Source organism: Anolis sagrei, chromosome 12 (genome assembly GCF_037176765.1).
Source record: "Anolis sagrei isolate rAnoSag1 chromosome 12, rAnoSag1.mat, whole genome shotgun sequence".
Classification (NCBI taxonomy): Eukaryota; Metazoa; Chordata; class Lepidosauria; order Squamata; family Dactyloidae; genus Anolis; species Anolis sagrei.
In genome coordinates this window covers 5,045,100-5,071,571 of record NC_090032.1, presented here as the reverse complement: position 1 = coordinate 5,071,571, position 26,472 = coordinate 5,045,100, and the positions used below count along the sequence as shown (strand labels likewise).

At 46.7% G+C, this 26,472-nt stretch overlaps 1 protein-coding gene across 2 annotated transcripts in view; it reads right to left on the bottom strand.

The window, feature by feature from the left end:
* The window catches only part of SETDB1 (SET domain bifurcated histone lysine methyltransferase 1), a 41,772-nt gene extending 15,300 nt beyond the window's left edge, over positions 1-26,472 (bottom strand). The window contains exons 1-17 of one of the 2 annotated variants that reach the window (XM_067472358.1): positions 25,936-26,472; positions 21,148-21,373; positions 19,673-19,836; positions 19,205-19,242; positions 18,752-18,851; positions 16,940-17,068; positions 15,008-15,209; positions 14,852-14,925; positions 12,915-13,120; positions 10,860-10,989; positions 10,208-10,349; positions 8,371-8,535; positions 6,885-7,487; positions 5,508-5,624; positions 3,113-3,282; positions 1,999-2,594; positions 248-279 (exon numbers count right to left, since the gene is read on the bottom strand). In XM_067472358.1, coding sequence (XP_067328459.1) covers positions 248-279; positions 1,999-2,594; positions 3,113-3,282; positions 5,508-5,624; positions 6,885-7,487; positions 8,371-8,535; positions 10,208-10,349; positions 10,860-10,989; positions 12,915-13,120; positions 14,852-14,925; positions 15,008-15,209; positions 16,940-17,068; positions 18,752-18,851; positions 19,205-19,242; positions 19,673-19,836; positions 21,148-21,362 — 3,083 coding nt within the window. In that variant the 5' untranslated portion in view covers positions 21,363-21,373; positions 25,936-26,472. The remainder of the gene's footprint in view (positions 1-247; positions 280-1,998; positions 2,595-3,112; positions 3,283-5,507; positions 5,625-6,884; positions 7,488-8,370; positions 8,536-10,207; positions 10,350-10,859; positions 10,990-12,914; positions 13,121-14,851; positions 14,926-15,007; positions 15,210-16,939; positions 17,069-18,751; positions 18,852-19,204; positions 19,243-19,672; positions 19,837-21,147; positions 21,374-25,935) is intronic. The other variant, XM_067472359.1, reaches the window with a different exon arrangement.

Below are 26,472 nucleotides of genomic sequence, written 5' to 3'. Positions count from 1 at the left end.
AAGATTCATAATAATAATATCAATAGCATTAATAATAATAATAATATGGCTAAGAATAAATAATAATAATAATAATAATAATAATAATAATAATAATAATAATGTATTACCCACTTCTCCCTACAACTCGATGCTTGTTAGAGGTAGTCGAAGTTAGGTACAGGGTTAAAATTTATAATAACATCAATAACATTAATAATAATAATAATAATAATAATAATATGGTTAATCAAAACTAAAAGCTTACTGTGAGGGCTTTGCTTTACCATCTTCAGATTCCTGCAGTAAGGAAAAGACAGAAATAATAGAAGTCCATCAGTACTTAAAGTTTGCTCTAGATGCATCATCGGTGGGGATGAGTGTGCTCTCTGGCTGTAAGGTAAACTATAACTCCCACCAAGCTGAGTCAGTCCCCTCAAACTCCTCCAGTCGGTTGAGTTATTCATGGTGATTCTGTGTGCCAAGTTAGGTCCAGGGCCATCGCTGATGGGGTCCAGAGCGCTTTTTGATTGCAGGTGAACTATAAATCCCAGTACCTACAATGGCTATAAATCAAGGTCAATTCCCCCCAAACTTCTCCAGTATTTTTCTTAGGACACGGGGGTTCTGTGTGCCAAATGTAGCCCAGGTCCATTGTCAGCGGGGGTCACAGTGCTGTGACGTAATGTGGGGTGAACTACAACGTTTTATTATGTTACTATCTATCATATTATAAATTGTTAGTAGTTTTATAATTATTGGGTTGCTTTGAGATTGTACACTATTTTAAGTATTTATAAACCCTCCCCACACACTTATACACTACATAACCCTTCTTGAACGTATTGTTTACGTAATCCTGGGCTCCGGCTATATCAGGAGAGGCAGAATCTCTATACAGAGAAAGCCCGTATTGAAAAACCGCAAAACAGCGAGTCCGCAAAAAGCGAACCGCAAAGTAGCGAGGGACCCCTGTACTTATTTATTTACAGTATTTGTATACCACCCCTCTCAGCCTTCCGGTGACTCTAGGCGGTATTCACAAATGCCTGCTCAAATAGCCATGTCTTGAGTTTTTTCTGAAATGCTAAAAGCGAAGAAGCCAATCTAATCTCCATAGGAAGGGCGTTCCATAGCTGAGGGGCCACTACTGAGAAGGCCCTGTGTCTCATCCCCGCCAGCCGTGCTTTTGATTATGGCAGGATTGAAAGCAGGGCCTCTCCAGATGATCTTAAGGTCCTCGAAGGTTCATAAGTGGAGATGTATTTGGACAGCCTTGAGTAGGGCCAGATATCAGTTCGGACAGCCCCATGGTCGCCATGGAAGACATGAAGTCCTGAGCTGCTCCTGAGAAGGTGGCATCGGCGTGGATGCTGAAGTCCCCCAGCACAATAAGCTGGGACTCCAACGCCAGGCTCGAGACCATCCTGGCTAGCTCAGGTAGGGAGACTGTAGTGCAGTGGGGTGGACGGTACACTAACAGAATCCCTATTCTGTCCCGGTCACCTATTCTCAAGTGGACACATTCAAAAATGGTTGACTGTGGGATGGGGCATCTGGTCAGGGAGATGGAATCCCTATACACCACTGCAACCCCACCTCCCCGCCCTCCAGATCTCGGCTGGTGCTTACACTTTTATTATGTGGATAGATAGATATGGACAGTGGACTAATCAATTAACCTATATACCATACCTCCCCCAGCACAATAAGCCGCTGGGACTCCAACGCCAGGCTCGAGACCATCCTGGCTAGCTCAGGTAGGGAGACTGTAGTGCAGTGGGGTGGACGGTACACTAACAGAATCCCTATTCTGTCCCGTTCACCTATTCTCAAGTGGACACATTCAAAAATGGTTGACTGTGGGATGGGGTATCTGGTCAGGGAGATGGAATCCCTATAGACCACTGCAACCCCACCTCCCCGCCCTCCAGATCTCGGCTGGTGCTTACAATTTTATTATGTGGATAGATAGATAGATATGGACAGTGGACTAATCAATTAACCTATATACCATACCTCTTTCTTCTTCACTTTGGTCTCTCCCTCTGAGCCGCCAAACACAAACGCCCCGGGCTTCTCACTCTCCGCCGCTTCGGTCTTCGGGGCGGCCCCCGTTTCGTGGAGGCGCAAGGAGGAGCGGCTGTCGCCGTCTTGCATCCCGTCCGCCATGGGGTTGGCACTCAGCCAGGACACCACCTTGTTTTTGGAGGTCTCCTCGGAGACGGGGGGCTTGCAAGGCAGGCCCTCCTCGTTGCTGACCTGCCGGACCACCCCGGAGTCCTTGGAGGCGGTCTCTGAGACCCCGTTCTCCCGCTGGCCCCGGGTCTGGCGGCGGGTGGCGTAGCTGCGCCAGACGGAGCTGGTGCTGAAGTCCTCGTCTTTGCAAAAGTTGTCGTCCGAGCTGTCCTCGTTAGACTCCTCCTGGTCGTCTGAGCCCGAGTTGTCGTCGTCGTCCTTGAGGTTGACTCCGCTGCTGTCGGAGGAGCACTTGGCCTCGCTCTCATAGCCCTCCTTGGAGTTCTCCACGCTCTCAATGTGGTCCAGGTTGGCAAAGTACTCGTCGCCCATCTCCAGGCCCTCCTTGTCGGCAAAGTCGTCCGTCAGGATTTTCCCTGCAGGACAACAAGCAGCAGAGCCATGGGATTTCACATTTTCCTGGTCATTGAGGTTCTGCGTGCCAAGTGAGGTCCAGGGCCATCATCGGTGGGGACCAGAGTGCTCTCTGATTGCAGGTGAACTATAAATCCCAGTACTTACAACGGCTATAAATCAAACTGAAATCCCCGCAAACCTCTCTAGTGTTTTTCTTAGGTCATGGACTTTTGCGTGTCAAGTGAGGTCCAGAGCCAGCGTGGTGGGGTCAGAGTGCTCTTTGGTTGCAGGTGAACTAAAATCCCAGTACCTACCATGGCTATAAATCAAGGTGAATTTCCCCCAAACCTCTCCAGTGTTTTTCTTTGCTCATGGAGGTTCTGTGTGTCAAGTGAGGTCCAGGGCCATCATTGGTGGGGACTATTTGGTGGGGAGTATTTAATACTATTATGTGTATGATAGATTTATTTGCGAGATGCAAAAAAAATGAGACTAAAAACCAGTTAACCTTGCCAATGGTTGATCCCAGGGACATTACCTGCGTAGATGCAGACGAAGGAGCCCTTGGCGATGTCGTCCAGGCAGCGGATGCCCCAGCCTTTGTTCTGCGTCTTGAAGAGCTGCAGCCGGATCTGGAGGCCGTGCTGCACCAGGCGGTTGTTGCACATGTTGGGGTTGCACTTGCAGCGCTTGTTGCACTCGTAAACCCTGTGGCGAGGAGACAGCTTGGTTGGCAACGGACCGTTACCATACGGTCAGCATTCCAGAAAAGCCAGAACTATACAACCCATAAAACCAGAAGGATGTGAGGTATTTCTTGTCGGGCCAAAGCAAAGCCTGTCTCCCCAAGTTGCAAAAAAGATAGATTCTCTAGGCTTGTTCTTAAGCCGAATTTGTATGTAAGTTGGAAGAGGTACATTTATAAAGTGTAACTCCAGCTCAATAAACACACACACACACACACACATATATATATACACACACATGCTACACACACACACACACACACACATATATATACATACATACACACACTACACACATACACATATATATACATACACACACTACACACATATACACACACATATATATACACACATGCTACACACACATATACATACACACACTTATATACACATATATACATATACACACACACACACATATATACATACACACACTATACACACATATACACATATACACACACATATGTATACATACACACAACACACACACATGCATATACACATATACATATATATACACACACACATATATACATACACACACTACACACACATATACACATATATATACACACACATGCTACACACACACATATACATACACACACTTATATACACACATATACATATATACACACACACATATCTATACATACATACACACAAACACATACATATGCACATATACATACATATATACACACATATATATGCACACATATACATATATATACACACACATATCTATACATACACACAAACACATACATATACACATATACATATATATACACACACACACATATATACATACACACACTATACACGCACATATACACATATATATACACACACATATCTATACATACACACAACACACACACATGCATATACAGATATACATATATATACACACACACATATACATATATATATACACACACATATATACACATACGCACACTATACACACACATATACACATATATATACACACACATATCTATACATACACACAACACACATACATATATACATATATACACACACACACACATATACACACACATATATATACATACACACACACACATTTTAGCTTTGGATAGGAAATCTGCTTCAAAACAGGAGCTTGTTTGTTGAGTTCCAGGGCCAGAGAAGCAGATGGCGGAAACAGAAAAACAGCCTGCCTCAGAGGAGCGTGCTTGTTCCCTCAATGTTCAACATCTACACAAATGACCAGCCACTGCCAGAAGGGACAGAGAGTTTCATCTATGCTGATGATCGTGCCATCACCACCCAAACAGGGAGCTTCGAAATGGTTGAACAGAAGCTCTCTGAAGCCTTGGATGCTCTTTCTGCTCATTACAGAGGAAACCAGCTGCTACAAAACAGGAGCTTGTTTGTTGAGTTCCAGGGCCAGAGAAACAGATGGTGTAAACAGAAGAACGGCCTGCCTCAGGGGAGCGTGCTTGCTCCATCCATGTTTAACATCCACACAACTGAAGGGACAGAGAGTTTAATCTACGCTGATGATCATGCCATCTACGCTGACGATCGTGCCATCACCACCCAAGCAGGGAGCTTTGAAATGCTTGAACAGAAACTCTCTGAAGCTTGAGAAAGTACTTCCTAATATCTACAGAGATACTTGCAGGAACACCTCAGCAAGCGAGAGTCCAAAAGTGGCAGGCTCAAATCGGGAACCTCAATTTGCGGCTGAGACAGGATGAGAAACTCCATCCTGGGAAGACTGGGTGACTTGGAAAGCGCTGAACAGACTGCGCTCTGGCACCACGAGAGGCAGAGCCAACCTTAAGAAATGGGACCACAAAGTGGAGTTCACGACATGCGAGTACGGAGAAGAGCAAACCACAGACCATCTACCACAATGCAACCTGAGCCCTGCCACATGCACAAGGGAGGACCTTCTTACAGCAACACCAGGGACACTCCAAGTGGTCAAAGTACATTGAGTATTGTAATACAATATAATAATAATAATAATAATAATAATAATAATAATAATATAATTATTATACATGTTATATGATATTGCTAATAATATTACAATATATATTCGCTTCTGACACGATAAATCAATAAATATTGGCCTTCTCTGTCCAAGCACCTCACTGCCATGTTTCGTGAGTATATACATACAGACAGACATAATCGTACCCTGTTGGTAGGCATTCTTCCAACCGCTTGTGTTGATATCCAGCATTTGGGTTGATCTGGGCCCCCGGGGTGCAGGCGGTGGCCTGGATGGTGAGCTGGTGGCAGGCACATTTGGATCTGCAAAAGGAAATGCAGTTCGGGTTGGGATTAGTGTATTTTGGCACAATTCTTAGTCCTTTGTCTTGAAAGAGGGTGAGACTATTACACGATGAAAAAAAACATTGCCTTAATAAGAAACAAAAAGTGTAACTAGGATGCAACACAATACAGTGATGGATTAGCATACTTTGGCACATTTTTTAGTCCTTTGTCTGGACCGAAAAAAAGGGTGAGACTATTACGCGATGAAAAAAAAACACTGCCTTAAGGAGGGACAAAAGGTCTAACTACGATGCAACACAATACAGTGTTGGATTAGCGTATTTTGGCACATTTTTTAGTCCTTTGTCTTGACTGAAAAAAGAGGGCAAGACGTGATGAAAAAAAACATTGCCACAAGAACGGACAAAAACTGTAACTACGATGTAATACAATATGATGGATTAGCGCATTTTTAATCCTTTGTCTTGACCGAAAAAAGAGGGCGAGACTATTACGCGATGAAAAAAAGACTGTCTTAAGAAGTGACAAAAAGTGTATCTATGATACAACATAATACAGCGTATTGGATTAGCATATTTTGGCACATTTTTAGTCAGTTGTTTTGACCGAAAAAAGAGGTTGAGACTATTACACGATGAAAAAAAAGACTCTGCCTTAAGAAGGACCAAAAAGTGTAACTACGATGCAACACAATACAGTGATGGATTAGCGTATTTTGAGCATTTTTTAGTCCTTTGTCTTGACTGAAAAAAGAGGGCAAGACTATTATGCAATTTAAAAAATTGCCTTAATAAGAGACAAAAAGTGTAACTAGGATGCAACACAATACAGTGATGGATTAGTGTATTTTTGAGCATTTTTTAGTCCTTTGTCTTGACCGAAAAAAGAGGGTGAGACTATTACGCGATGAAAAAAAGACTGTCTTAAGAAGTAACAAAAAGTGTATCTACGATACAACACAATACAGGGTATTGGATTAGCATATTTTGGCACATTTTTAGTCAGGTGTTTTGACCGAAAAAGGTGAGACTATTACGCGATGAAAAAAAGAAGTGACATAAAAGTGTAACTATGATGCAACACAATACAGTGATGGATTAGGGCACAGTAGGAGGGCTCATTGGGCATCCGGTACAGCATCCCATGGAAAGACTGGGCGGGAACATTGCAGGGCTGCAACACACACGAGACTATTACACGATGAAAAAAACTTTGCCTTAAGAAGGGCCAAAAAGTGTATCTACAATGCAACACAATACATTAATGCAGGCTTACTTGTCCCGGCATCCATCCTCGCAGTCACAGCCCACCAGGAACTCCCAGGCGGTGTTGATATAGACCCCCTTCCCGGGGATGCGCTCCTTGCTGTACGCCACTTGCGGCGGCGGCGTGTTGTCGATCTCGTTGACGCAGGAGAGCGGGACGTCCTCCTTCCCTTTGGTGATGTCCGCGATGTAGTAGAAGGGTTTGTAAGGCTGGAACTTGCGGTCCACCATGACGTAGGGGTCCAGGCAGAACATCTCCAGAAAAAGGAAATCGCAATCGGTCTCAAAGAGGTACCGCTCGATCTCGCCCATGCTACGCAAGCAGAGTCCGCAGGGGCTCTTGTAAATGACATGGAAGCCGGTCTTGCGGTTGATGCGCCGGCGGGCGTTCATGCGGCGGAAGTCGTAGAGCAGCGGGACCAGGAGCGGGTTCTTGCTGCGGTACTGGTGCGGGAGGAAGGGGCGCACACGGGAGAGGCAGGTGAAGCTGCAGACGTGGGGCAGGTAGAAGAGCTTCTCCACCGGGGCCCGGTAGGAGGGCTCATTGGGTACCCGGTCCAGCATCCCGTGGAAGGACTGGGTGGGAACACTGCAGGGCTGGGCACCGGAATAACTGCCACACACACACACACAGATAGAGAGAGAGAGAAGGAAAGAAGGGCAGTCAACGAGGGAGAGCCTGACTGGGTGGGTGAATGGGCGGGGCTACTCTAATGGTCAAAAAAAGTGGGCGGGGCTACTCTAACGGTCAAAAATAGTGGGCAGGTCTACTCTAATGGTCAAAAATAGTGGGCAGGTCTACTCTAATGGTCAAAAATAGTGGGCGGGGCTACTCTAACGGTCAAAAATAGTGGGCAGGTCTACTCTAATGGTCAAAAATAGTGGGCGGGGCTACTCTAACGGTCAAAAATAGTGGGCGGGGCTACTCTAACGGTCAAAAATAGTGGGCGGGGCTACTCTAACGGTCAAAAATAGTGGGCGGGGCTACTCTAACGGTCAAAAATAGTGGGCGGGGCTACTCTAACGGTCAAAAATAGTGGGCGGGGCTACTCTAACGGTCAAAAATAGTCTTGAGAATGTCCGTTGCTGGAAAACCAGGAAGCACACACATGACCAGGATCCGGCAAACGGTGCAAATTATTATTGGGTTGCTGTGAGTTTACTGGGCAGGAAGCAGCTAGGCTTTGAAGCTGCAAGGCTATTCAATGCTGATCGAGGTGGCCAATGGCAACATTCACGCCAATTCCAATTTATCCTAGAAACAGGTGTGTGTTCAATATGAATATTCATGGTGAATGGGTTGCTGTGAATTTTCCGGGCTGTCTGGCCATTTTCTAGAAGCATTCTCTCCTGACGTTTCGCCCCTTCTACATTTGTCAGGAGGGCTTGGATGGTGTCTTTCTGCCGACAACAACCCAGAGATTCCAGCCGTGAAAGCCTTCAACAAGACATTGAACAAAAATTGTGTTACACAGTGTAACTGGCTCCGAACTCACCGGAACTGCTGGGTGAGGTTTGTCCGTCCGGCCGGAGTCGTTTCGGTCAAGACGGGAGACGAGGGCGGCGACGGCCCCGACCCCACAGAGCCCGGGCGCAGGAAGGAAGTGCTTTTTTTGGCCACCTGCTGCTTCTTGGCCTGAGACAGCTGGCTGTCGGGACTACTGCAAGGAGAAGAAAAGCTACTTACAGAGATGGGGGGTTTTGGGGGGTGGAGGGACAAAGGAGCCCAAGCGAAAGGCTTTGAGGGCACCCAAGGGTGAGGAGGAATGTCTCAGTGGGAGACAGGTCTCAGTGGGAGAAAGGTCTCAGTCTGAGAGAACCCTCAGTGGGAGAAAGACCTCAATCTGAGAGAACCCTCAGTGGGAGAAGGCCTCAGTGGGAGAAAGATAGTCTGAGAGAACCCTCAGTGGAAGAAAGGTCTCAGTCTGAGAGAACCCTCAGTGGGAGACAGGTCTCAGTGGGAGAAAGGTCTCAGTCTGAGAGAACCCTCAGTGGGAGAAAGACCTCAGTGGGAGAAGGCCTCAGTGGGAGAAAGATAGTCTGAGAGAACCCTCAGTGGAAGAAAGGTCTCAGTCTGAGAGAACCCTCAGTGGGAGACAGGTCTCAGTGGGAGAAAGATCTGTCTGAGAGAACCCTCAGTGGGAGACAGGTCTCAGTGGGAGAAAAGGTCTCAGTCTGAAAGAACCCTCAGTGGGAGACAGGTCTCAGTCTGAGAGAACCCTCAGTGGGAGACAGGTCTCAGTGGGAGAAAAGGTCTCAGTCTGAAAGAACCCTCAGTGGGAGACAGGTCTCAGTGGGAGAAAGGTCTCAGTCTGAGAGAACCCTCAGTGGGAGAAAGGTCTCAGTCTGAGAGAACCCTCAGTGGGAGACAGGTCTCAATGGGAGAAACGCCTCAGTTTGAGAGAATCCTCAGTGGGAAAAGGCCTCAGTGGGAGAAAGGTCTCAGTCTGAGAGAACCCTCAGTGTGAGAAAGCCTCAGTGGGAGAAAGGCCTCAGTGTGAGGTAAGTCTCAGTGTTAACAGGCCTCAATATGAGAATGCCTCAGTGTGAGAGAAGCCCCAGGTTGAAGGCCATCATGTGTGAAGCTCCAGTGTGAAGGTTGCTGTGTGTAAAAAGGTACTGTGTGTAACTTCGGTGTGAGAAGAGGGTCTGTGAGAACGAAGCTGTCAGAATGGGAAAGAAGCCCAGCGTGGAAGCAAAGGAGGAAGTGTAAAGAACTTTATTTGTGTTATGGGAAGCTTGTTTTTATAAATAGTGAAACCATATTATTCAATATAAGCAAGTGGGCCTGTAGCTTAGCAGCCCTCAGTCTGTGAAAGACCTCAGTGGGAGAAAGGCTTTGGTCCGAGAGAACCCTCAGTGGGAGAAGGCCTCAGTGGGAGATAGGCCTCAGTGTTAGTAGGCCTCAGTATGAGGTAGTCCTCAGTGTGAGAGAAGGACTTAGTGAGAGAAGGCCTCAGTGTTAGTTTGTCTCATTGTGAGAGAGGCCTCAGTGTGAGGTAGGCCTCAGTGTTAGTAGGCCTCAGTGTGAGGTAGGCCTCAGTGTTAGTAGGCCTCAGTATGAGGTAGCCCTCAGTGTGAGAGAAGAACTTAGTGAGAGAAGGCCTTAGTGTTAATTTGCCTAATCGTGAGAGAGGCCTCAGTTTGAGAGAACCTTCAGTGTGAGAAAGCCTCAGTGGGAAAAAGGCCTCAGTGTTAGTAGGACTCAGTATGAGAACACCTCTGTGTGAGAGAAGCCCCAGGTTGAGGGTCATTGTGTGTGAAGCTCCAGTGTGAAGGCCGCTGTGTGTATAAAGCTACTGTTAATAAGCCCACTCGCCCAACAGAACTTACTCCACTTCGATCAAGGGGGGCGAAGCTGGCTGGGGGGTCGAGGGAGGCATCTGGGGCAGCTCCGCGGGTTTGAACTGCTGCGGACTGCTCCCCGTCAAGTCGTGGATGTACTGGACCACGGGCCCTTTGCTCCGCACGGCCCCTGGGAGGAGAGGGGGAGAAAGGGAGCTGAAATGGGGCAGGAATCGGAAAGGACGGGCATTGAAACAACAACAACAACAAGGATCTTAACGTGCTGGGTCTATTGCAATAAAGCAGCGATAGAAAAGTATACCAGGCCAATTAGATTTGATGCAGATGACCAAGACGGTTTTAAATGGTGTATTTTAATATTGAGATAATTGTTTTTAATGTTTATGTATGCATATAATGAATTCTTGTCCCGGCATTGAATGCTCTACCCTGAGTCTCCTTTGAGATGAGAAGGGCGGAATATAAATGTTTTAAATAATTAAAAAATAAATATTCATCCCACAGAAGAGAATATGTTTTTTTATAACAGTGTGTTTTCTTCTATGCATTTTATCAGTATGTGGTTGTATCCTGCCTCAAGCCGCTAGAAGAAGCGTGGAACAAATAAAAATTATTATTATTATTATTATTATTATTATTATGGACCCAGCGTCGATCGTTTTGGACGCCGAAGACCTACCAACATTCGGCCGGGTTCTCATCTGCCCTCCTTGCTTCTTTTCTTGTGTGGACGCTGTGGAGGTTTTCATGCTGAACATGGGCTCCAGGCGAGTTGAGCCCCGGTAGATCCACTCACAGCGTTTGTCATCCTGTGGGACGGAAAGGGAGATAAGGCCACCTCCAAAGGATGGAGCGAGGGGCAACCATCCTATCTATGTAGCTGATATGGTCACCTCTAAAGGATGGAATGAGGGGCAACCATCCATCCATCTATAAAAATAATAGTCTATCTATCTATCTATCCATCCATCAATCCATCCATCTATAAAAATAAGAATCTATCTATCCATCCATCCATCCATCTACCCATCTATCTATCTATCCATCCATCTATAAAAATAAGAATCTATTTATCAATCTATCTATCTATCCATCCATCCATCCATCCATCCATCCATCCATCCATCCATTTGATATGGTCACCTCTAAAGGATGGAATGAGGGGCAACCATCCATCCATCTATAAAAATAAGAATCTATCTATCCATCCACCTATCCATCTATCTACCCATCTATCCATCCATCCTTCTACCCATCTATCCATCCATCTACCCATCTATCCATCCATCCATCTATAAAAATAAGAATTTATCCATCCATCCATCCATCCATCCATCCATCTATCTACTCATCTATCCATCCATCCTTCTACCTATCCATCCATCTACCCATCTATCTACACATCCATCCATCCATCTATAAAAATAAGAATCTATCCATCCATCCACCTATCTATCTATCTACCCATCTATCCATCCATCCATCCATCCACCTATTCATCTATCTACCCATCCATCCATCCATCCATCCATCCATCCATCCACCTATCCATCTATCTACTCATCTATCCATCCATCCTTCTACCTATCCATCCATCTACCCATCTATCTATCTATCCATCCATCCATCCATCCATCCATCCATCCATCTATAAAAATAAGAATCTATCCATCCATCCATCCATCCACCTATCCATCTATCTACCCATCTATCCATCCATCCATCCATCCACCTATCCATCTATCTACCCATCCATCCATCCATCCATCCATCCATCCATCCACCTATCCATCTATCTACTCATCTATCCATCCATCCTTCTACCTATCCATCCATCTACCCATCTATCTACCCATCCATCCATCCATCCATCCATCCATCTATCCATTTGATATGGTCACCTCTAAAGGATGGAACGAGGGGCAACCATCCATCTATAAAATAATAGTCTATCTATCTATGTATCTGATATGGTCAACTCCAAAGGATGGACCAAGGGGCAACCATCCATCAATCCATCCATCTATAAACATAAAAATCTATAAATCTATCTATCTATCTATCATCTATCTATTATTTGATATGGTCACCTCTAAAAGATGGAATGCATGGCAACCATCCATCCATCTATAAAAATAATGGTCGGTCTGTCTGTCTGTCTATCTATCTATATATCTATCTAAAGAAATAAAAGTTGTCTATCTATCTATCTATCTATCTATCTATCTCTCTATCTAAGTCAATATATATATGAATGTATTTATGTTTATATATATATATATTTCAAGATGGCTCCCACATCTAGAGAGCCATGTGACTCCCTCCCCTGATCTGGACCACACTTGGCAAATTTATTATGACCAACTTAAAATACTGGAGTGTTGAGGGGGAGTGGTTGACCCAGGATGATGGGAGTTGTAGTCAACCCACATCCAGAGGGTGCCGAGAACCCCACTGGCGATGGATCTGGCAGACCTGTCATGACCAACTTAAAATACTGGGGTGGTTTGGCGGAGGGGGGGGGGGTTGGAGTGGCGGGGACCCAAGATTATGGGAGTTGTAGTCAACCTACATCCAGAGGGTGCCGAGAACCACATTGATGATGGATCTGGCCCAAACGGTGATGGATAGCATAGGGAAGGGCTGACAGCCCTGTGGGGTTTGTTTGGCATGCATGTTTCCAAGGTGGGTGGGTGGGGGGGACCCCAAAATCAAAAAAGAGGTCGAGGAATACCTGAGCGGTTCCTACCAGGAAGAGGATCTTGACCAGGCTCCCGTCCACTTCCTCCACGCGGGACTTCCACCAGGTCCCTTCCCACTCGGTCTTGATCTGCTGGCCGCTCTTCAGCAAGACCATGGGGCGGTTGGGGTAGGCCGTGATGTAGTCCTCGATGAAGTCCCGGCAGGAGATGTCCTCAATGTCCTCCCAGGATTTCTTCACTGAGAAGACAACGCGCCAGTTGCGTGTGGTCAGAACTCCACGCTTAAGACCTTCTCTCTAGGAACTCCGAGGTCCTCCAGACCAAGAAAGAACAGTTCTGTTTCCAAACTATGTCACACCATTTTTGTTCCTGGGTTATACAGGTCATTTCCTAACTGGTTCTACCATCAAAACACGGAAAATGGTTATTCAACTGCAAAACCGTTGTGTTTGTGGGACAGCCTGCAGCACATTTTGAGATAGTTTTCCAATGTAGACATCAGGTATGAGCAAACCCAGGCCTGGGGTCCGGATGGGGCCCCTTGGGCTCTTTTCTCAGGCCTCCCCTCTCTCTCACCATCCCATCCTTCCTTTCTCCTCTTTCCTTCCTCCTACCATCCCCTTTCCTTCCTTCCTTACCACCCTCTTCCTCCTTCCTTCCCTCCTTCCCTTCCCTCTTTCCTTCCTTCCTCCTTCCTTCCCTTTCTCCTTTCCTTCTCTCTTTCCTTCCTCCCTCTCTCTCCTTCCTTCTCTTTCTTCCCTCCCTCCTTCCCTCCCTCTATCCTTTCCTTCTTTCTTTCTTCCCTCCCCCTCCCCTCCCTCTCACTCCTTCATTCTCTTTCCTCCCTCCTTTTCCCTCCCCCCTCTCCTTTCCTTCTCTTTCCACCCTCTCTCATTCCTCCCTTTTCTTTTTTTTCCCTCCCTCCTTCCCTCCCTCCTTCCCTCCCCCTCTCCTGTCCTTCTTCCTTTCCTCTCTTCCTCGTTCCCTCCCTCTCTCTCCTTCCTTCCTTCTCTTTCCTCCCTCTCCCCCCCCCCCTCTCCTTTTCTTCTTTATTACTTTCTTTCCTCCCTCCCTCCTTCGCTCACTCTGGCTCCTTCCTTCCTTCTCTCTTTCCTCCTTCCTTCCCTCCCTCTCTCTCCTTCCTTCCTTCTCTTTCTTCCCTCCCTCCCTCAATCTTTTTCATCCCTTCCTTCTGTCCTTCTCTTCCTCCCTTCCTCCCTCCCTCCATTCCCTTCCTTCCATTCTTCTCTTCCTCCCTCCCTCCCTTTCTTCCATTCTTCTCTTCCTCCCTTTTCTCTTTCCTTCCTCTCTTCCTTCTCTTTCCTCCCTCCCTTTCTTCCATTCTTCTCTTCCTCCTTCCTTCACTTTTTCCTCCCTCCCTTTCTTCCATTCTTCTCTTCCTCCCTTTTCTCTTTCCTTCCTCTCTTCCTTCTCTTTCCTCCCTCCCTTTCTTCCATTCTTCTCTTCCTCCTTCCTTCACTTTTTCCTCCCTCCCTTTCTTCCATTCTTCTCTTCCTCCCTTTTCTCTTTCCTTCCTCTCTTCCTTCTCTTTCCTCCCTCCCTTTCTTCCATTCTTCTCTTCCTCCTTCCTTCACTTTTTCTTCCCTCCCTTTCTTCATTCTTCTCTTCCTCCTTCTCCTTCCTTCCTTCTTTCTTTCTCCCCTCCCTCCATTCTCTTCCTTCAATTCTTCTCTTCCTCCTTCCTTCACTTTTTCCTCTCTCCCTCCTTTCATTTCCACCCTTCCACCCTTCTCTTCCTCCCTTCCTTCTCTTTCCTCCCTCCCTCCATCTCTTACAACCTGCTGGGTAAGTAAGCGAACCCTAGTGAATGCGGAGGGTCTATCATAGCTGAAGGCAACTTCCTGTCATGGTCAGAGCTAAACAGGAAGTGGCTTACGGCCACCCCGCCCTTACCAGGTCCAAGACACAACACACTACTATAAGAATAGTTGACCCCAGGGATACTCACGAGGCCTGCAGATCAAGTAGAGCTCCGGCTGGACCACGTAGGAGGCATAGCCATCGTCAAAGAAGATCAGGAACCTAGAAGGGATGGAGGGCAGCAAAGGTGACACCCAAGCAAAGGGAGTCCGGCAAGAGCATCAACAAAGTCCTCCCTCCTGACCTCATCTTGTTCTTGGCGTTGGGTGTCTCGGCCACGATCCCGGCGTAGAGCCAGACCTGGTTCCCGTCCTTGTATTTGGCCACCACTCGGCTCCCAACGTGGAGCTTGTCGACGGGCGGGTGAGCGTCGTAGGCAATGTGGTTCCCCGACAGCAGGCTCTTGCCCTTGTTGTCGAACTTCACTTTGTACTTCTTCCCCGGCCCTGAAGACAGAAGGGTGGGCGAAGGAAAGGGGTTACAACAAGTCAGCACCAGGGGTAGTTTAATTATGCCACAACCGTGGAAACTACAAGTCCTTTTGGCCATGGAAATGGGAGCCAGGGTGAGCCGTGAGGGAAATAAACTGTCAGTTGGAACTTTGTTGCGTTCCCTAATGCATGCTTTTGAATTAAAGCCTTCCAGCTGTAGACGGAAGGGTGGGTGAAGGAAAAAGGGTTACGACAAGTCAGCACCAGGGGTAGTTTAATTATGCCATAACCATCAAAACTACAAGTCCATTTGGCCAATGTTTGTACCTATTTTTAGGTCATCATGTCATGACCTTATTTCCTGGTTTTGTGTGAAGCCAGGAAATTAGGTCATGTCTTAGATTTGTCCTGTGTATATTTGAAATCTGGTAGAGGGTTGCCATGGACATGGGAGCCAAGACGAGGCGTGAGGGAAATAAACTGTCAGTTGGAACTTTGTTGCGTTCCCTAATGATTGCTTTTGAATTAAAGCATTCCAGCTGAGGACGGAAGGGTGAGTGGAGGGGAAAGGGTTACGACAAGTCAGCACCAGGGGTAGTTTATGCCATAACCATGGAAACTACAAGTCCTTTTGGCCATGGAAACGGGAGCCAGGGTGAGCCGTGAGGGAAATAAACTGTCAGTTGGAACTTTGTTGCATTCCCTAATGCATGCTTTTGAATTAAAGCGTTCCAGCTGAAGACGGAAGGGTGGGAAAAGGGTTACAACAAGTCAGCACCAGGGGTAGTTTAATTATGCCATAACGGTGAAAACTACAAGTCCTTTTGGCCAATGTTTGTACATATTTTTAGTCATCATGCCATGACCTTATTTCCTGGTTTTGTGTGAAGCCAGGAAATTAGACCATGTCTTAGATCTGTCCTGTGTATATTTGAAATCTGTAGTGGGGTACCATGGAAACGGGAGCCAGGGTGAGGCATGAGGGAAATAAATTGTCAGTTGGAACTTTGTTGCATTCCCTAATGCATGCTTTTGAATTAAAGCCTTCCAGCTGAAGATTGAAGGGTGGGCGAAGGAAAAAGGTTACGACAAATCAGCGCCAGGGGGAGTTTAATTATGCCATAACTGTGAAAACTACAAATCCTTTTGGCCATGAAAACGGGAGCCAGGACGAGGGGAGAGGGAAATAAACTGGCAGTTGGAACTCTGTTGCATTCCCTAGTGCATGCTTTTGAATTAAACCTTCCTGCTGAAGACGGAAGGGTGGGCGAAGGGGAAAGGGTTACGACAAGTCAGCACCAGGGGTAACCAGGGTTATTATGCCATGACCGTGAAAACTACAAGTCCTTTTGGCCAATGTTTGTACATATTTTTAGGTCATCATGTCATGACCTTATTTCCTGGTTTTGTGTGGAGACAGGAAATTAGGCTTCACAGAATGTGTATATTTGAAATCTGGCAGAGGGTTGCCATGGAAACGGGAGCCAGGACGAGGCGTGAGGGAAATAAACTGTCAGTTGGAACTTTGTTGCGTTCCCTAATGCATGCTTTTGAATTAAAGCCTTCCAGCTTTGTTTGTGAGGTAATTTATGTGCCGGAAAGCTACAGATCTGGACACATAAATGGTTTTAGTGCAAGCTGCTTTTGATCATCATCAAGATCCACAACAGAGTGCCAAGAAGGGCCTACCTTTGCAACACAAGGATCAACAGAGCTGCCCGGCCAGGTAAATTTGTGGGACTTACCTACGGTCTGGATGGCGATGAGGGTGCCCTTGTGCCAGGTCTTGGTCCGCTTCTTGCCCAGCACACGGTCCCCAACGGTCAGGTCTCCCTCCTGCATGAGCTCGCAGCCGGGATTCGCAAGTTGAGACCCTTCGAGAACGGAGATAGGAAGCTATTAGACCTAAAGGACCCCAAGGGTCATCCAGTCCAACGCCCTTCTGCCAGGCGGAAGGACACCATCTAAACCCTCCCGACAAATGGCCATCCAGGCTCTATTTTTATTATTGTTTACTAGCTGTACCCGCCACGCATTGCTGTGGCCAACCTTCCCTCTTTCTCTCCTTTCCCTCCTTCCTTCACTCCCTCTTTCCTTCCTTCCTTCCCGGCTTTCCTTCTCTTCTTCCTTACTTCTCTATCTCTTTCCTTCCTTCCCCCCTTTTCTTTCTCTTCTGTTTCTCTTTTCTTCCTTCTCTCTTTCCTTCCCTCCCTCTTTCTCTACATCTTCCCCCCTTCCTTCGCTCCCTCCTTCCCTTTTTTCTTTCCTTCCTTCTTTCTCTAACTTTCCTTCCATCCCCCTTTTTCTTTCCCTCCCTCTTCCCCTCCTTCCTTCCTTCCTTCTCTTTCCTTCTTTCCCCTTTTTCTTTCTCCTCTGCTGTTTCTCTTTTCTTCCTTCTTTCCTTCCCTCCCTCTTTCTCTACATCTTCCCCCTTCCTTCTTTCCCTCTTTCCTTCCTTCTTTCCCTTTTTGCTTTCCATCTCTCCTTCCTTGCTTCTTTCTCTAACTTTCCCTCCATCCCCTTTTCTTTCCCTCCCTCTTTCCCTCCTTCCTTCACTCCCTTTTTTCTTCCTTCCTGTCTTTCCTTCTCTTCTTCCTTCCTTTGCTCTTTCCTTCTTTCCCCTTTTTCTTTCTCTTTTGCCATTTCTCTTTTCTTCCTTCTCTCTTTCCTTCTTTTCTTCCCTCCCTCTTTCTCTACATCTTCCCCCTTCCTTCGTTTCCTCTTTCCTTCCTTTTCCCCCTTTTTTTCTTTCCTTCTCTCCTTCCTTCCTTCTCTAACTTTCCTTCCATTCCCCTTTTTCTTTCCCGCCCTTCTTCCTTCTCTACCTCTTTCCTTCCTTCCTTCTCTCTTTGCTTCCATGCTTCCTTCTCCCTTTCCTTCCTTCTTTCCCTCCCTCCTTCACTCCCTCTTTCCTTCCTTCCTTTCCTTCTTCTTTCCTTCTCTATCTCTTTCCTTCCTTCCCCCTTTTTCCTTCTCTTCTGTTTCTCCTTTCTTCCTTCTCTTTCCTTCCCTCCCTCTTTCTCTCCATCTTCCCCCCTTCCTTCAATCCCTCTTTCCTTCCTTCTTTCCCTTTTTTCTTTCCTTCTCTTCTTCCTTCTCGAACTTTCCTTCCATCTCCTTTTCTTTCCCTCTTTCTTTCTCTCCTTCCTTCACTCCCTCCTTCCTTCCTTCTCTTTCCTTCCTTCCCACTTTTTCTTTCTCTTCTGCCGTTTCTCTTTTCTTCCTTCTCTCTTTCCTTCTTTCCTTTGCTCCCTCTTTCCTTCTTTCCCTTTTTTCTTTCCTTCTCTCTTTCCTTCCTTCTCAAACTTTCCTTCCATCCCCTTTTTTTCTTTCCCTCCCTTTCTCTCCTTTCTTCCTCTACCTCTTTCCTTCCTTCCTTCCTTCCTTCCTTCTCCCTTTCTTTCTTTCCCCCCTTCCTTCCTTCCTTCCTTTATTTTTTCTCTCTCCTTAACAAAATTCCAGTCATTTTGAAGTCTGGAATGTATTATTTCCATCCCTGGGAAGACTACCTGGGATACTATGTCTTCCACTCCATTGCCAACCCGAGGCCAACCTACCTCTCGGAGAGTCCAAGCCGCCCGACTTTTTGTTCACCGCGTCCATGAACTTCTGGACGTCCTGCGCCGACTTCCTCATGGCCGCCATGGCCTCGCGGAGCTGCGGAGAGACGGAAGCGGCGGTTAGATGGCCCAACAGATGGCCATCTAACTTCTGCTTAAAAGCCTCCAAGGAAGCCGCTTCCGCCGGACTCCGAGGCAGAGAGTTCCACTATTAAACAGCTCTTCTTACAGACTTAAGGTGCAAGTGGAATTTCCTTTCCTGTCATTTGAATCAATTATTCCATTGAGTCCTAGGGCGCTTCCACACTGCTCGGTATATCCAGAAAACTCACAACAACCCAGTGATTCCAGCCATCGACAACACATGGATGTGTAGCTGCTGCATCGCATTGTTGGCTTAATCAATTCCTGACCCGACCCCGCTCCCACCTTCCATCTCTATAAACTCACCAGCGATTGATCCTTTGCCGTTTTGTTGCTTGTGTCCGCTACAATGGGGGGGAAACATAAAGGAAACATCATCATTAAGTTACATGTTATTCATTACCAGAGCAGTAGTAGAAGTTTTGAGTAGATCAGAAGCTTCTAGTGCTAGCAGTAGAGCAACTGAGCTGGTCATTGACCATAATAAAGTGAATTTAATTTAATTTAATTTAAGCTTTAAAAGCTGGACCTCTCAACGGCCTTTGATACTGTCAACCACAGAATCCTTCTGGGACACCTCAGAGATATGGGACTTGGGGGTCCTGTTCTGCAGTGGCTCCAGTCCTTCCTGGAGGGTCAGTCCCAGAAGGTGTTGCTGGGGGACACCTGCTCATCCCCACAACCATAATAATAATAATAATAATAATAATAATAATACTTTATTTGTACCCCGCTACCATCTCCCCAAAGGACTCGGTGTGAGGTCTCTCTGACCTGAATCAATGCTCATAACGTCGTCGTCATCGTCTTCGTCGGGGATCTCAATGACTTCCGTGGGTTTGGAAGAAGGGTCTTCCTCCTCCGAGTCGGTCTCATGGTACTCCAGGCCCAGGTTGGCATAGACGCCTTTCAAGAGCACCTCACAGTTATCCACAGCCCTGGGAAAGGGAGGAGGGAAGGAAGGAAGGAAGGAAAGAAGGAAGGAAGGAAGGAAGGAAGGAAGGCAAAGAAAGGGTAAATTTATTTATTTATTTATGACATTTATATGCCGCCCTTCTCCCCCCAAAGGGGACTCAGAGCAGCTTAGACTTCCTCCATTCCCTTCCACACTTCTCTTCCTCCCTTTCGTCTTTCCTTCCTTCCCTCTTTCATCCCTCCTTCCCTATCTCCCTTTCTCCTTCCTTCCCTTTTGTCTTCTCTTTTCTTCCTCCCTTCCCTTCCTTCCATACTTCTCTTCCTCTCTTTCGTTTTTCCTTCATTCCCTCTTTCATCCCTCCTTCCTTATCTCCTTCTCTTTCCTTCTTCCATTCCCTTCCACACTTCTCTTCCTTTCGTCTTTCCTTCCTTTTCTCTTTCATCCCTCCTTCCCTATCCCCTTCCTTCCTTCCTTCCTTCCTCCCTTCCCTTCCTTCCACACTTCTCTTCCTCCCTTTCGTCTTTCCTTCCTTCCCTCTTTCATCCCTCCTTCCCTATCTCCTTTCTTCCCTTTTGTCTTCTCTTTCCTTCCTACCTTCCCTTCCTTCCACACTTCTCTTCCTCCCTTTCATCTTTCCTTCCTTCCCTCTTTCATCCCTCCTTCCCTACTGTCTTCTCTTTCCTTCCCTTCCACACTTCTCTTCCTCCCTTTTCGTCTTTCCCTCCTTCCCTCTTTCATCCCTCTATCCCTATCTTCCCTTTTGTCTTTCCTCCCTTCCCTTCCTTCCACACTTCTCTTCCTCCCTTTCATCTTTTCTTCCTTCCCTCTTTCATCCCTCCTTCCCTATCTCCCTTTCTCCTTCCTTCCTCCCCTCCCTTCCTTCCACACTTCTCTTCCTCCCTTTCGTCGTTCCTTCCTTCTCTCTTTCATTCCTCCTTCCCCATCTTCCCTTTTGTCTTCCCTTTTGTCTTCTCTTTCCTTCCTTCCACACTTCTCTTCCTTTCGTCTTTCCTTCCTTCCCTCTTTCCTCCCTCTCTTCGTCCCTCTCTCTTTCTGCTGCCATTCAATGCTAATCAAGTTGGCCAATTGCAACATTCACACTTGCCTCAAGGACATCATTCCACAGATATATCAACCCCACTTGCCTAGTTTCCAACAGACCTCACAACCTCTGAGGATGCCTGCCACAGATGCAGGTGAAACGTCAGGAGAGAATGCTTCTGAAACATAGCCATACAGGCAGGAAAGCTCACCGCAACCCAGAATCAATAAAGGTACTCAAATCGGTAAAGGAGAGGTGTTCACTCCTGCTGGAGCCTCCCTGATGACTTACTTGACGGCGTTGTCGAGGAGCTCGTCCACGTAGGCCACCTCGGCCTCCTTCTTCTTCACCACTTCTTCCAGGCTCTGCAGCTCCCGCTTCCGCCGCTGGACCTCCTCCGACTTCTCCACCTCCTCGTCGATCATCTGCTTCAGGTCATCCAGAGAGATGCCCAGCTCGTCCATCACCACCCGCTGCAGCTCCATCATGTCCTCAGACTCCGCCATGGCGGCCAAAGCTGAAAGCGTCCAGAAGGAGACAACCGAATACTGGCAGTTACAGACAAGATGGGCTCTGTAGGTCTGTTCTTAAGCTGAATTTGCAGGTACGTTGGAAGAGGAAAATTTTGTAAGTGCAATTCCAGCCAAGAATGAATGAATACACACACACACACATATATGTAATGTTCATTTGTGGGATTAACATAACTCAAAAACCACTGGATGAATTGACACCAAATTTGTACACCAAATTAGGTTCCGAAGCCCCAATTATAATATTATAATGTTATACAATATAATACTAATAATATAATTTTTTCCCATTTATCATGTCATCATAATATAATATAATAATATAATATAATATAGTTATATATTTTATATTGCATGTAATATTACTAATAATATTGCAGTATAATAGCTATATAATACTAATATTGTGCTACGGTAATATAATAATATAAGTGTCATAAATAAATCTATATAAATAAAAATGTAATGTTAGTTTGTGGGATTAAAATAACTCAAAAACCACTGGATGAATTGACACCAAATTTGGACACCAAATTAGGTTCAGAAGCCCCAATTATAATATTATAATGTTATACAATATAATACTAATAATATAATATAGTATATTATAGGATGTGGAGGGATACTTGTGGGATGTGGGATGTCCCGAGGATGTGGACAAGATACTTGGAGGAATGAGAGCTACCACATGCATCCTAGACCCCTGCCCATCCTGGCTTCTAAAGGAGGCCAGAGGGGGATTGGCCGAGTGGGTGGAGGTGGTGGTTAATGCCTCCCTTCGGGAAGGCAATATTCCAGCCAGCTTAAAACAAGCTGTAATAAAACCGCTGTTGAAAAAACCATCACTAGACCCCACTCAATTCGTCAACTATCGGCCTGTTTCCAATCTTCCCTTTTTGAGCAAAGTCCTGGAACGTGTGGTGGCCTCACAACTCCAGGTATTCTTGGTAGACACTGATTATCTGGATCCGGCACAGTCTGGCTTTAGGCCGGGACATGGTACCGAGACAGCCCTGGTCGCCTTAGTGGATGATCTCCGCAGAGAGCTCGACAGGGGGAGTGTGTCCCTGTTGGTCCTGCTGGATCTCTCAGCGGCCTTCGATACCGTCGACCACGGTATCCTTCTGGGACGCCTCGCGGGAATGGGCCTTGGTGGCACTGTTTTACAGTGGCTCGGGTCCTTCCTAGAGGGTCGTACCCAGAAGGTGTTGATGGGGGACAGCTGCTCGTCCTCACAACCTTTGTCTTGTGGGGTCCCGCAGGGTTCAATACTGTCCCCCATGTTGTTTAACATCTACATGAAGCCGTTGGGAGAGATCATCCGGAGTTTCGGGGTGCGGTGTTATCTGTACGCAGATGATGTCCAACTCTGTCACTCCTTTCCACCTACTTCTAAGGAGGCTGTTCAGGTCCTGAACCGGTGCTTGGCTGCTGTGTCGGACTGGATGAGGGTGAACAAATTGAAGTTGAATCCAGACAAGACAGAGGCACTCCTGGTCAGTCGAAAGGCCGAACGGGGCATAGGGTTACAGCCTGTGTTGGACGGGGTTACACTCCCCCTGAAGACGCAGGTTCGCAGCTTGGGTGTGACCCTGGATTCATCGCTGAGCCTGGAGCCTCAGGTCTCAGCGGTGGCCAGGGGAGCATTTGCACAGCTTCGGCTCGTGCGCCAGCTGCGCCCGTACCTCGGGAAGTCGGACTTGGCCACGGTAGTCCACGCTCTGGTCACATCCCGCATAGATTACTGCAACGCGCTCTACGTGGGGCTGCCCTTGAAGACTGCCCGGAAGCTCCAGATGGTCCAGCGCTCGGCAGCCAGGTTGCTAACAGGAGCAGCTCTCAGGGAGCATACCACTCCTCTGTTGAGCCAGCTCCACTGGCTGCCAATTCCCTACCGGGCACAATTCAAGGTGCTGGCATTAGCCTACAAAGCCCTAAACGGTTCCGGCCCCACCTACCTCTCCGAACGCATCTCCTCCTATGAACCGACACGGACATTAAGATCGTCCGGGGAGGCCCTGCTCTCGGTTCCGCCTGCGTCACAGGCACGGTTGGCGGGAACGAGAGACAGGGCCTTCTCGGTGGTGGCCCCTCGGTTATGGAATGCCCTACCAAGCGACATCAGACAGGCCCCTTCGTTGCTGGCATTTAGGAAGAAGCTCAAAACCTGGCTTTTTGAGCAAGCGTTTGGCTAATCAGCGCAATTGTACACAGAATGACGGTAAACTGAACATAGGAACGGTATAAGGATATGAGACTGGATCTTGGTTGCGATCGAGGCACTGTATGAATGGTTGTGTGTTTGTTATTGGGTATGCTGTGTTTTAATTGTTATTGTTGTGGTAATTAATATTGTGTAAACCGCATTGAGTCACCTATTATAGGTTGAGAAACGCGGTATAGAAATAAAGCAAATAAATAAATAAATAAATATATTACAGAATCTGGCTACCAGTATTAAAAAACTCTAAAATTACAACAGCAAAACAGCAGAGAGGAAACAACCAGGCACATCTTAACACCTCTCAACAGAACATTTTCCCAGGCTCAGCTAGGCCTTCAAATGATAATGAAGGTGGTCAGCTGAAACATTCACACCTAGCTCCAGCAGAGAAGAGCTCTTTGCCCCACCCCAGCCATTCCACAAATATATAAACCCATTTTCCTATTTCCAACAGACCTCACTACTTCTAAGGATGCTTGCCATAGATGCAGGCGAAACGTCAGGAGAAATGCCTCTAGAACATGGCCCTATAGCTAATATATTACTGAAGACTGCCCGGAAGCTGCAATTAGTCCAACGCTCGGCAGCCAGACTACTAACGGGTGCTGGGTACAGGGAGCATACCATTCCGCTGTTACACCAGCTCCACTGGCTGCCAATTAGCTTCTGAGCACAATTCAAAGCCCTAATCAACTCTGGCCCTATTTACCTCTCCGAACGTATTCTCCCCTATCAAGATTATTAAGATCGTCTGGAGAGGCCCTGTTCTCGGTCCCACCGGCCTCGCAAGCACGTCTGGTGGGGACGAGGGACAGGATCTTCTCGGTGGTGGCCCCTCGACTCTGGAACTCCCTTCCACTGGAGATCAGAACTGCCCTTTTGATCTTAACGTTCAGGAAAAAGGTGAAAACCTGGCTTTGGGGATTGGCATTCAACGAATGAACCATGATCCTGTGACATGGATGGATGACGACGAATGACTTTGATGACGACTGACCACTGTAATCATATGATTGTATTTTTGCCATTTTAATTGTTTCAATGTTTTAATGTTTTTAGTGTGATTTAGAAATATGATGTTTTAATGACGGTCTGTAATATTGGTGTTGGAAACCGGCCCGAGTCCCTCGAATGGAGGTGAGAAGACCGGTATAGAAAACTACCAAATAAATAAATAAATTTAAAGCTTGAGACCTGTTCATCTTGGAGGAGGTGGGGTTCGCAGATTCTTTTTGCACGCTCTGCCAAGGCTTTAATGGTGCTTCTTTTTTGACTTGGATGATGGTTGGAATTTTTATGTAGATATCTATCTGTGTGTGTGGGTTTTCTGTAAACGGTGTGACCCAATTGTTGACCTGGTTTGCGGATGACTAGGACATCGAGAAAAGGCAGTCTTCCTTCATTTTCTTTTTCCAACAGACCTCAACACCTCTGAGGATGCTTGCCATAGATGCAGGCGAAACGTCAGGAGAGAATGCCTCTAGACCATGGCCATACAGCCCGAAAAAACCTACAACAACCCAGTGATTCCAGCCATGACAGCTTTCGACAATAGAGTAATATTACATTTGATACAAAATATATAATTATAATATCCTATTATTATTAGTAGCATTATATTGTATTACATTATAATATTACAAATATTATATATATATATATATATATATATATATTATTAGCACAGTAAAGGTAAAGGTAGTCCCCTGACATTAAGTCCAGTCATGTCTGACTCTGGGGTGTGGTGGTCATCTCCATTTCTAAGCCGAAGAGCCAGTGTTGTCCGTAGACACCTCCATGGTCATGTGTCTGGCATGACTGCATGGAGCGCCGTTACCTTCCCGCCGGAGCGGTACCTATTGATCTACTCACATTTGCATGTTTTCGAACTGCTAGGTTGGCAGAAGCTAGGGCTGACAGCGGAAGCTCACGCTACTCCCCGGAATCGAACCTGCAACCTTTCGATCAACAAGCTCAGCAGCTCAGTGTTTTAACCCACTGCGCCACCATTAGCACAGTACAATATCAATATTACATATTACTATATTGCATTATACCATTATATTGTAATATTATTAGTAATATTACATGTGATACAAAATATATAGTTATAATATCCTATCATTAGTAGTAGTATTATATTGTATTGCATTATAATAGGATATCTAGTTGTGGGATTCAATATTTCCCTTTTCTTTCCCTCAAGCCAGGCCTTGCTCCAGCCATTAGGCCTCACTGCCTCCCTCCTCTTCCAATCCTCTTCCTTTCTTTCCCCTGAAGACCCCCCAAATCCAAACCCTTTCCCCCCAAAAAACCACTCACCTTTTCCCCCCTCTGAGGGAAAACCAAGAGGCGGAATTATTTTCCCTGGAACCAATGAAGCGGGGGGAGGGGGGGCTTGGGAAAGGACCGGAAACCCATTCAACCTGCTTCCGGGTGGGAACACAACCCGACGGGCTCTTTAAGCATCATGCGCATGCGCGGCTAGGAGAAGGGGGAAAAAGCGAACTCAATGTCCGTTTAGTTACTACGCCTGCGCCCCAGCATCAGTTGCTTAGTGCGCGTGCGCAAGCAGCGGCATGCCTTCAGCTCGGCTAAGGAAGGAACAGGGCGCTCTCTCTCTCCGACTCGGCTGCCTCGTAGTGCGCATGCGCATTGTTCGAGAGCTCTCTCGCTTTATCAGTTGCTTAGTGCGCATGCGCAAGGAGAGGCTTGCATTCAGCTCGGCTAAGGAAGCAACAGGGCGCTCTCTCTCCGACTCGGCTGCCTCGTAGTACGCATGCGCATTGTTCGAGCTCTCGCTTTCATCAGTTGCTTAGTGCGCATGCGCAAGCAGCGACATGCATTCAGCTCGGCTAA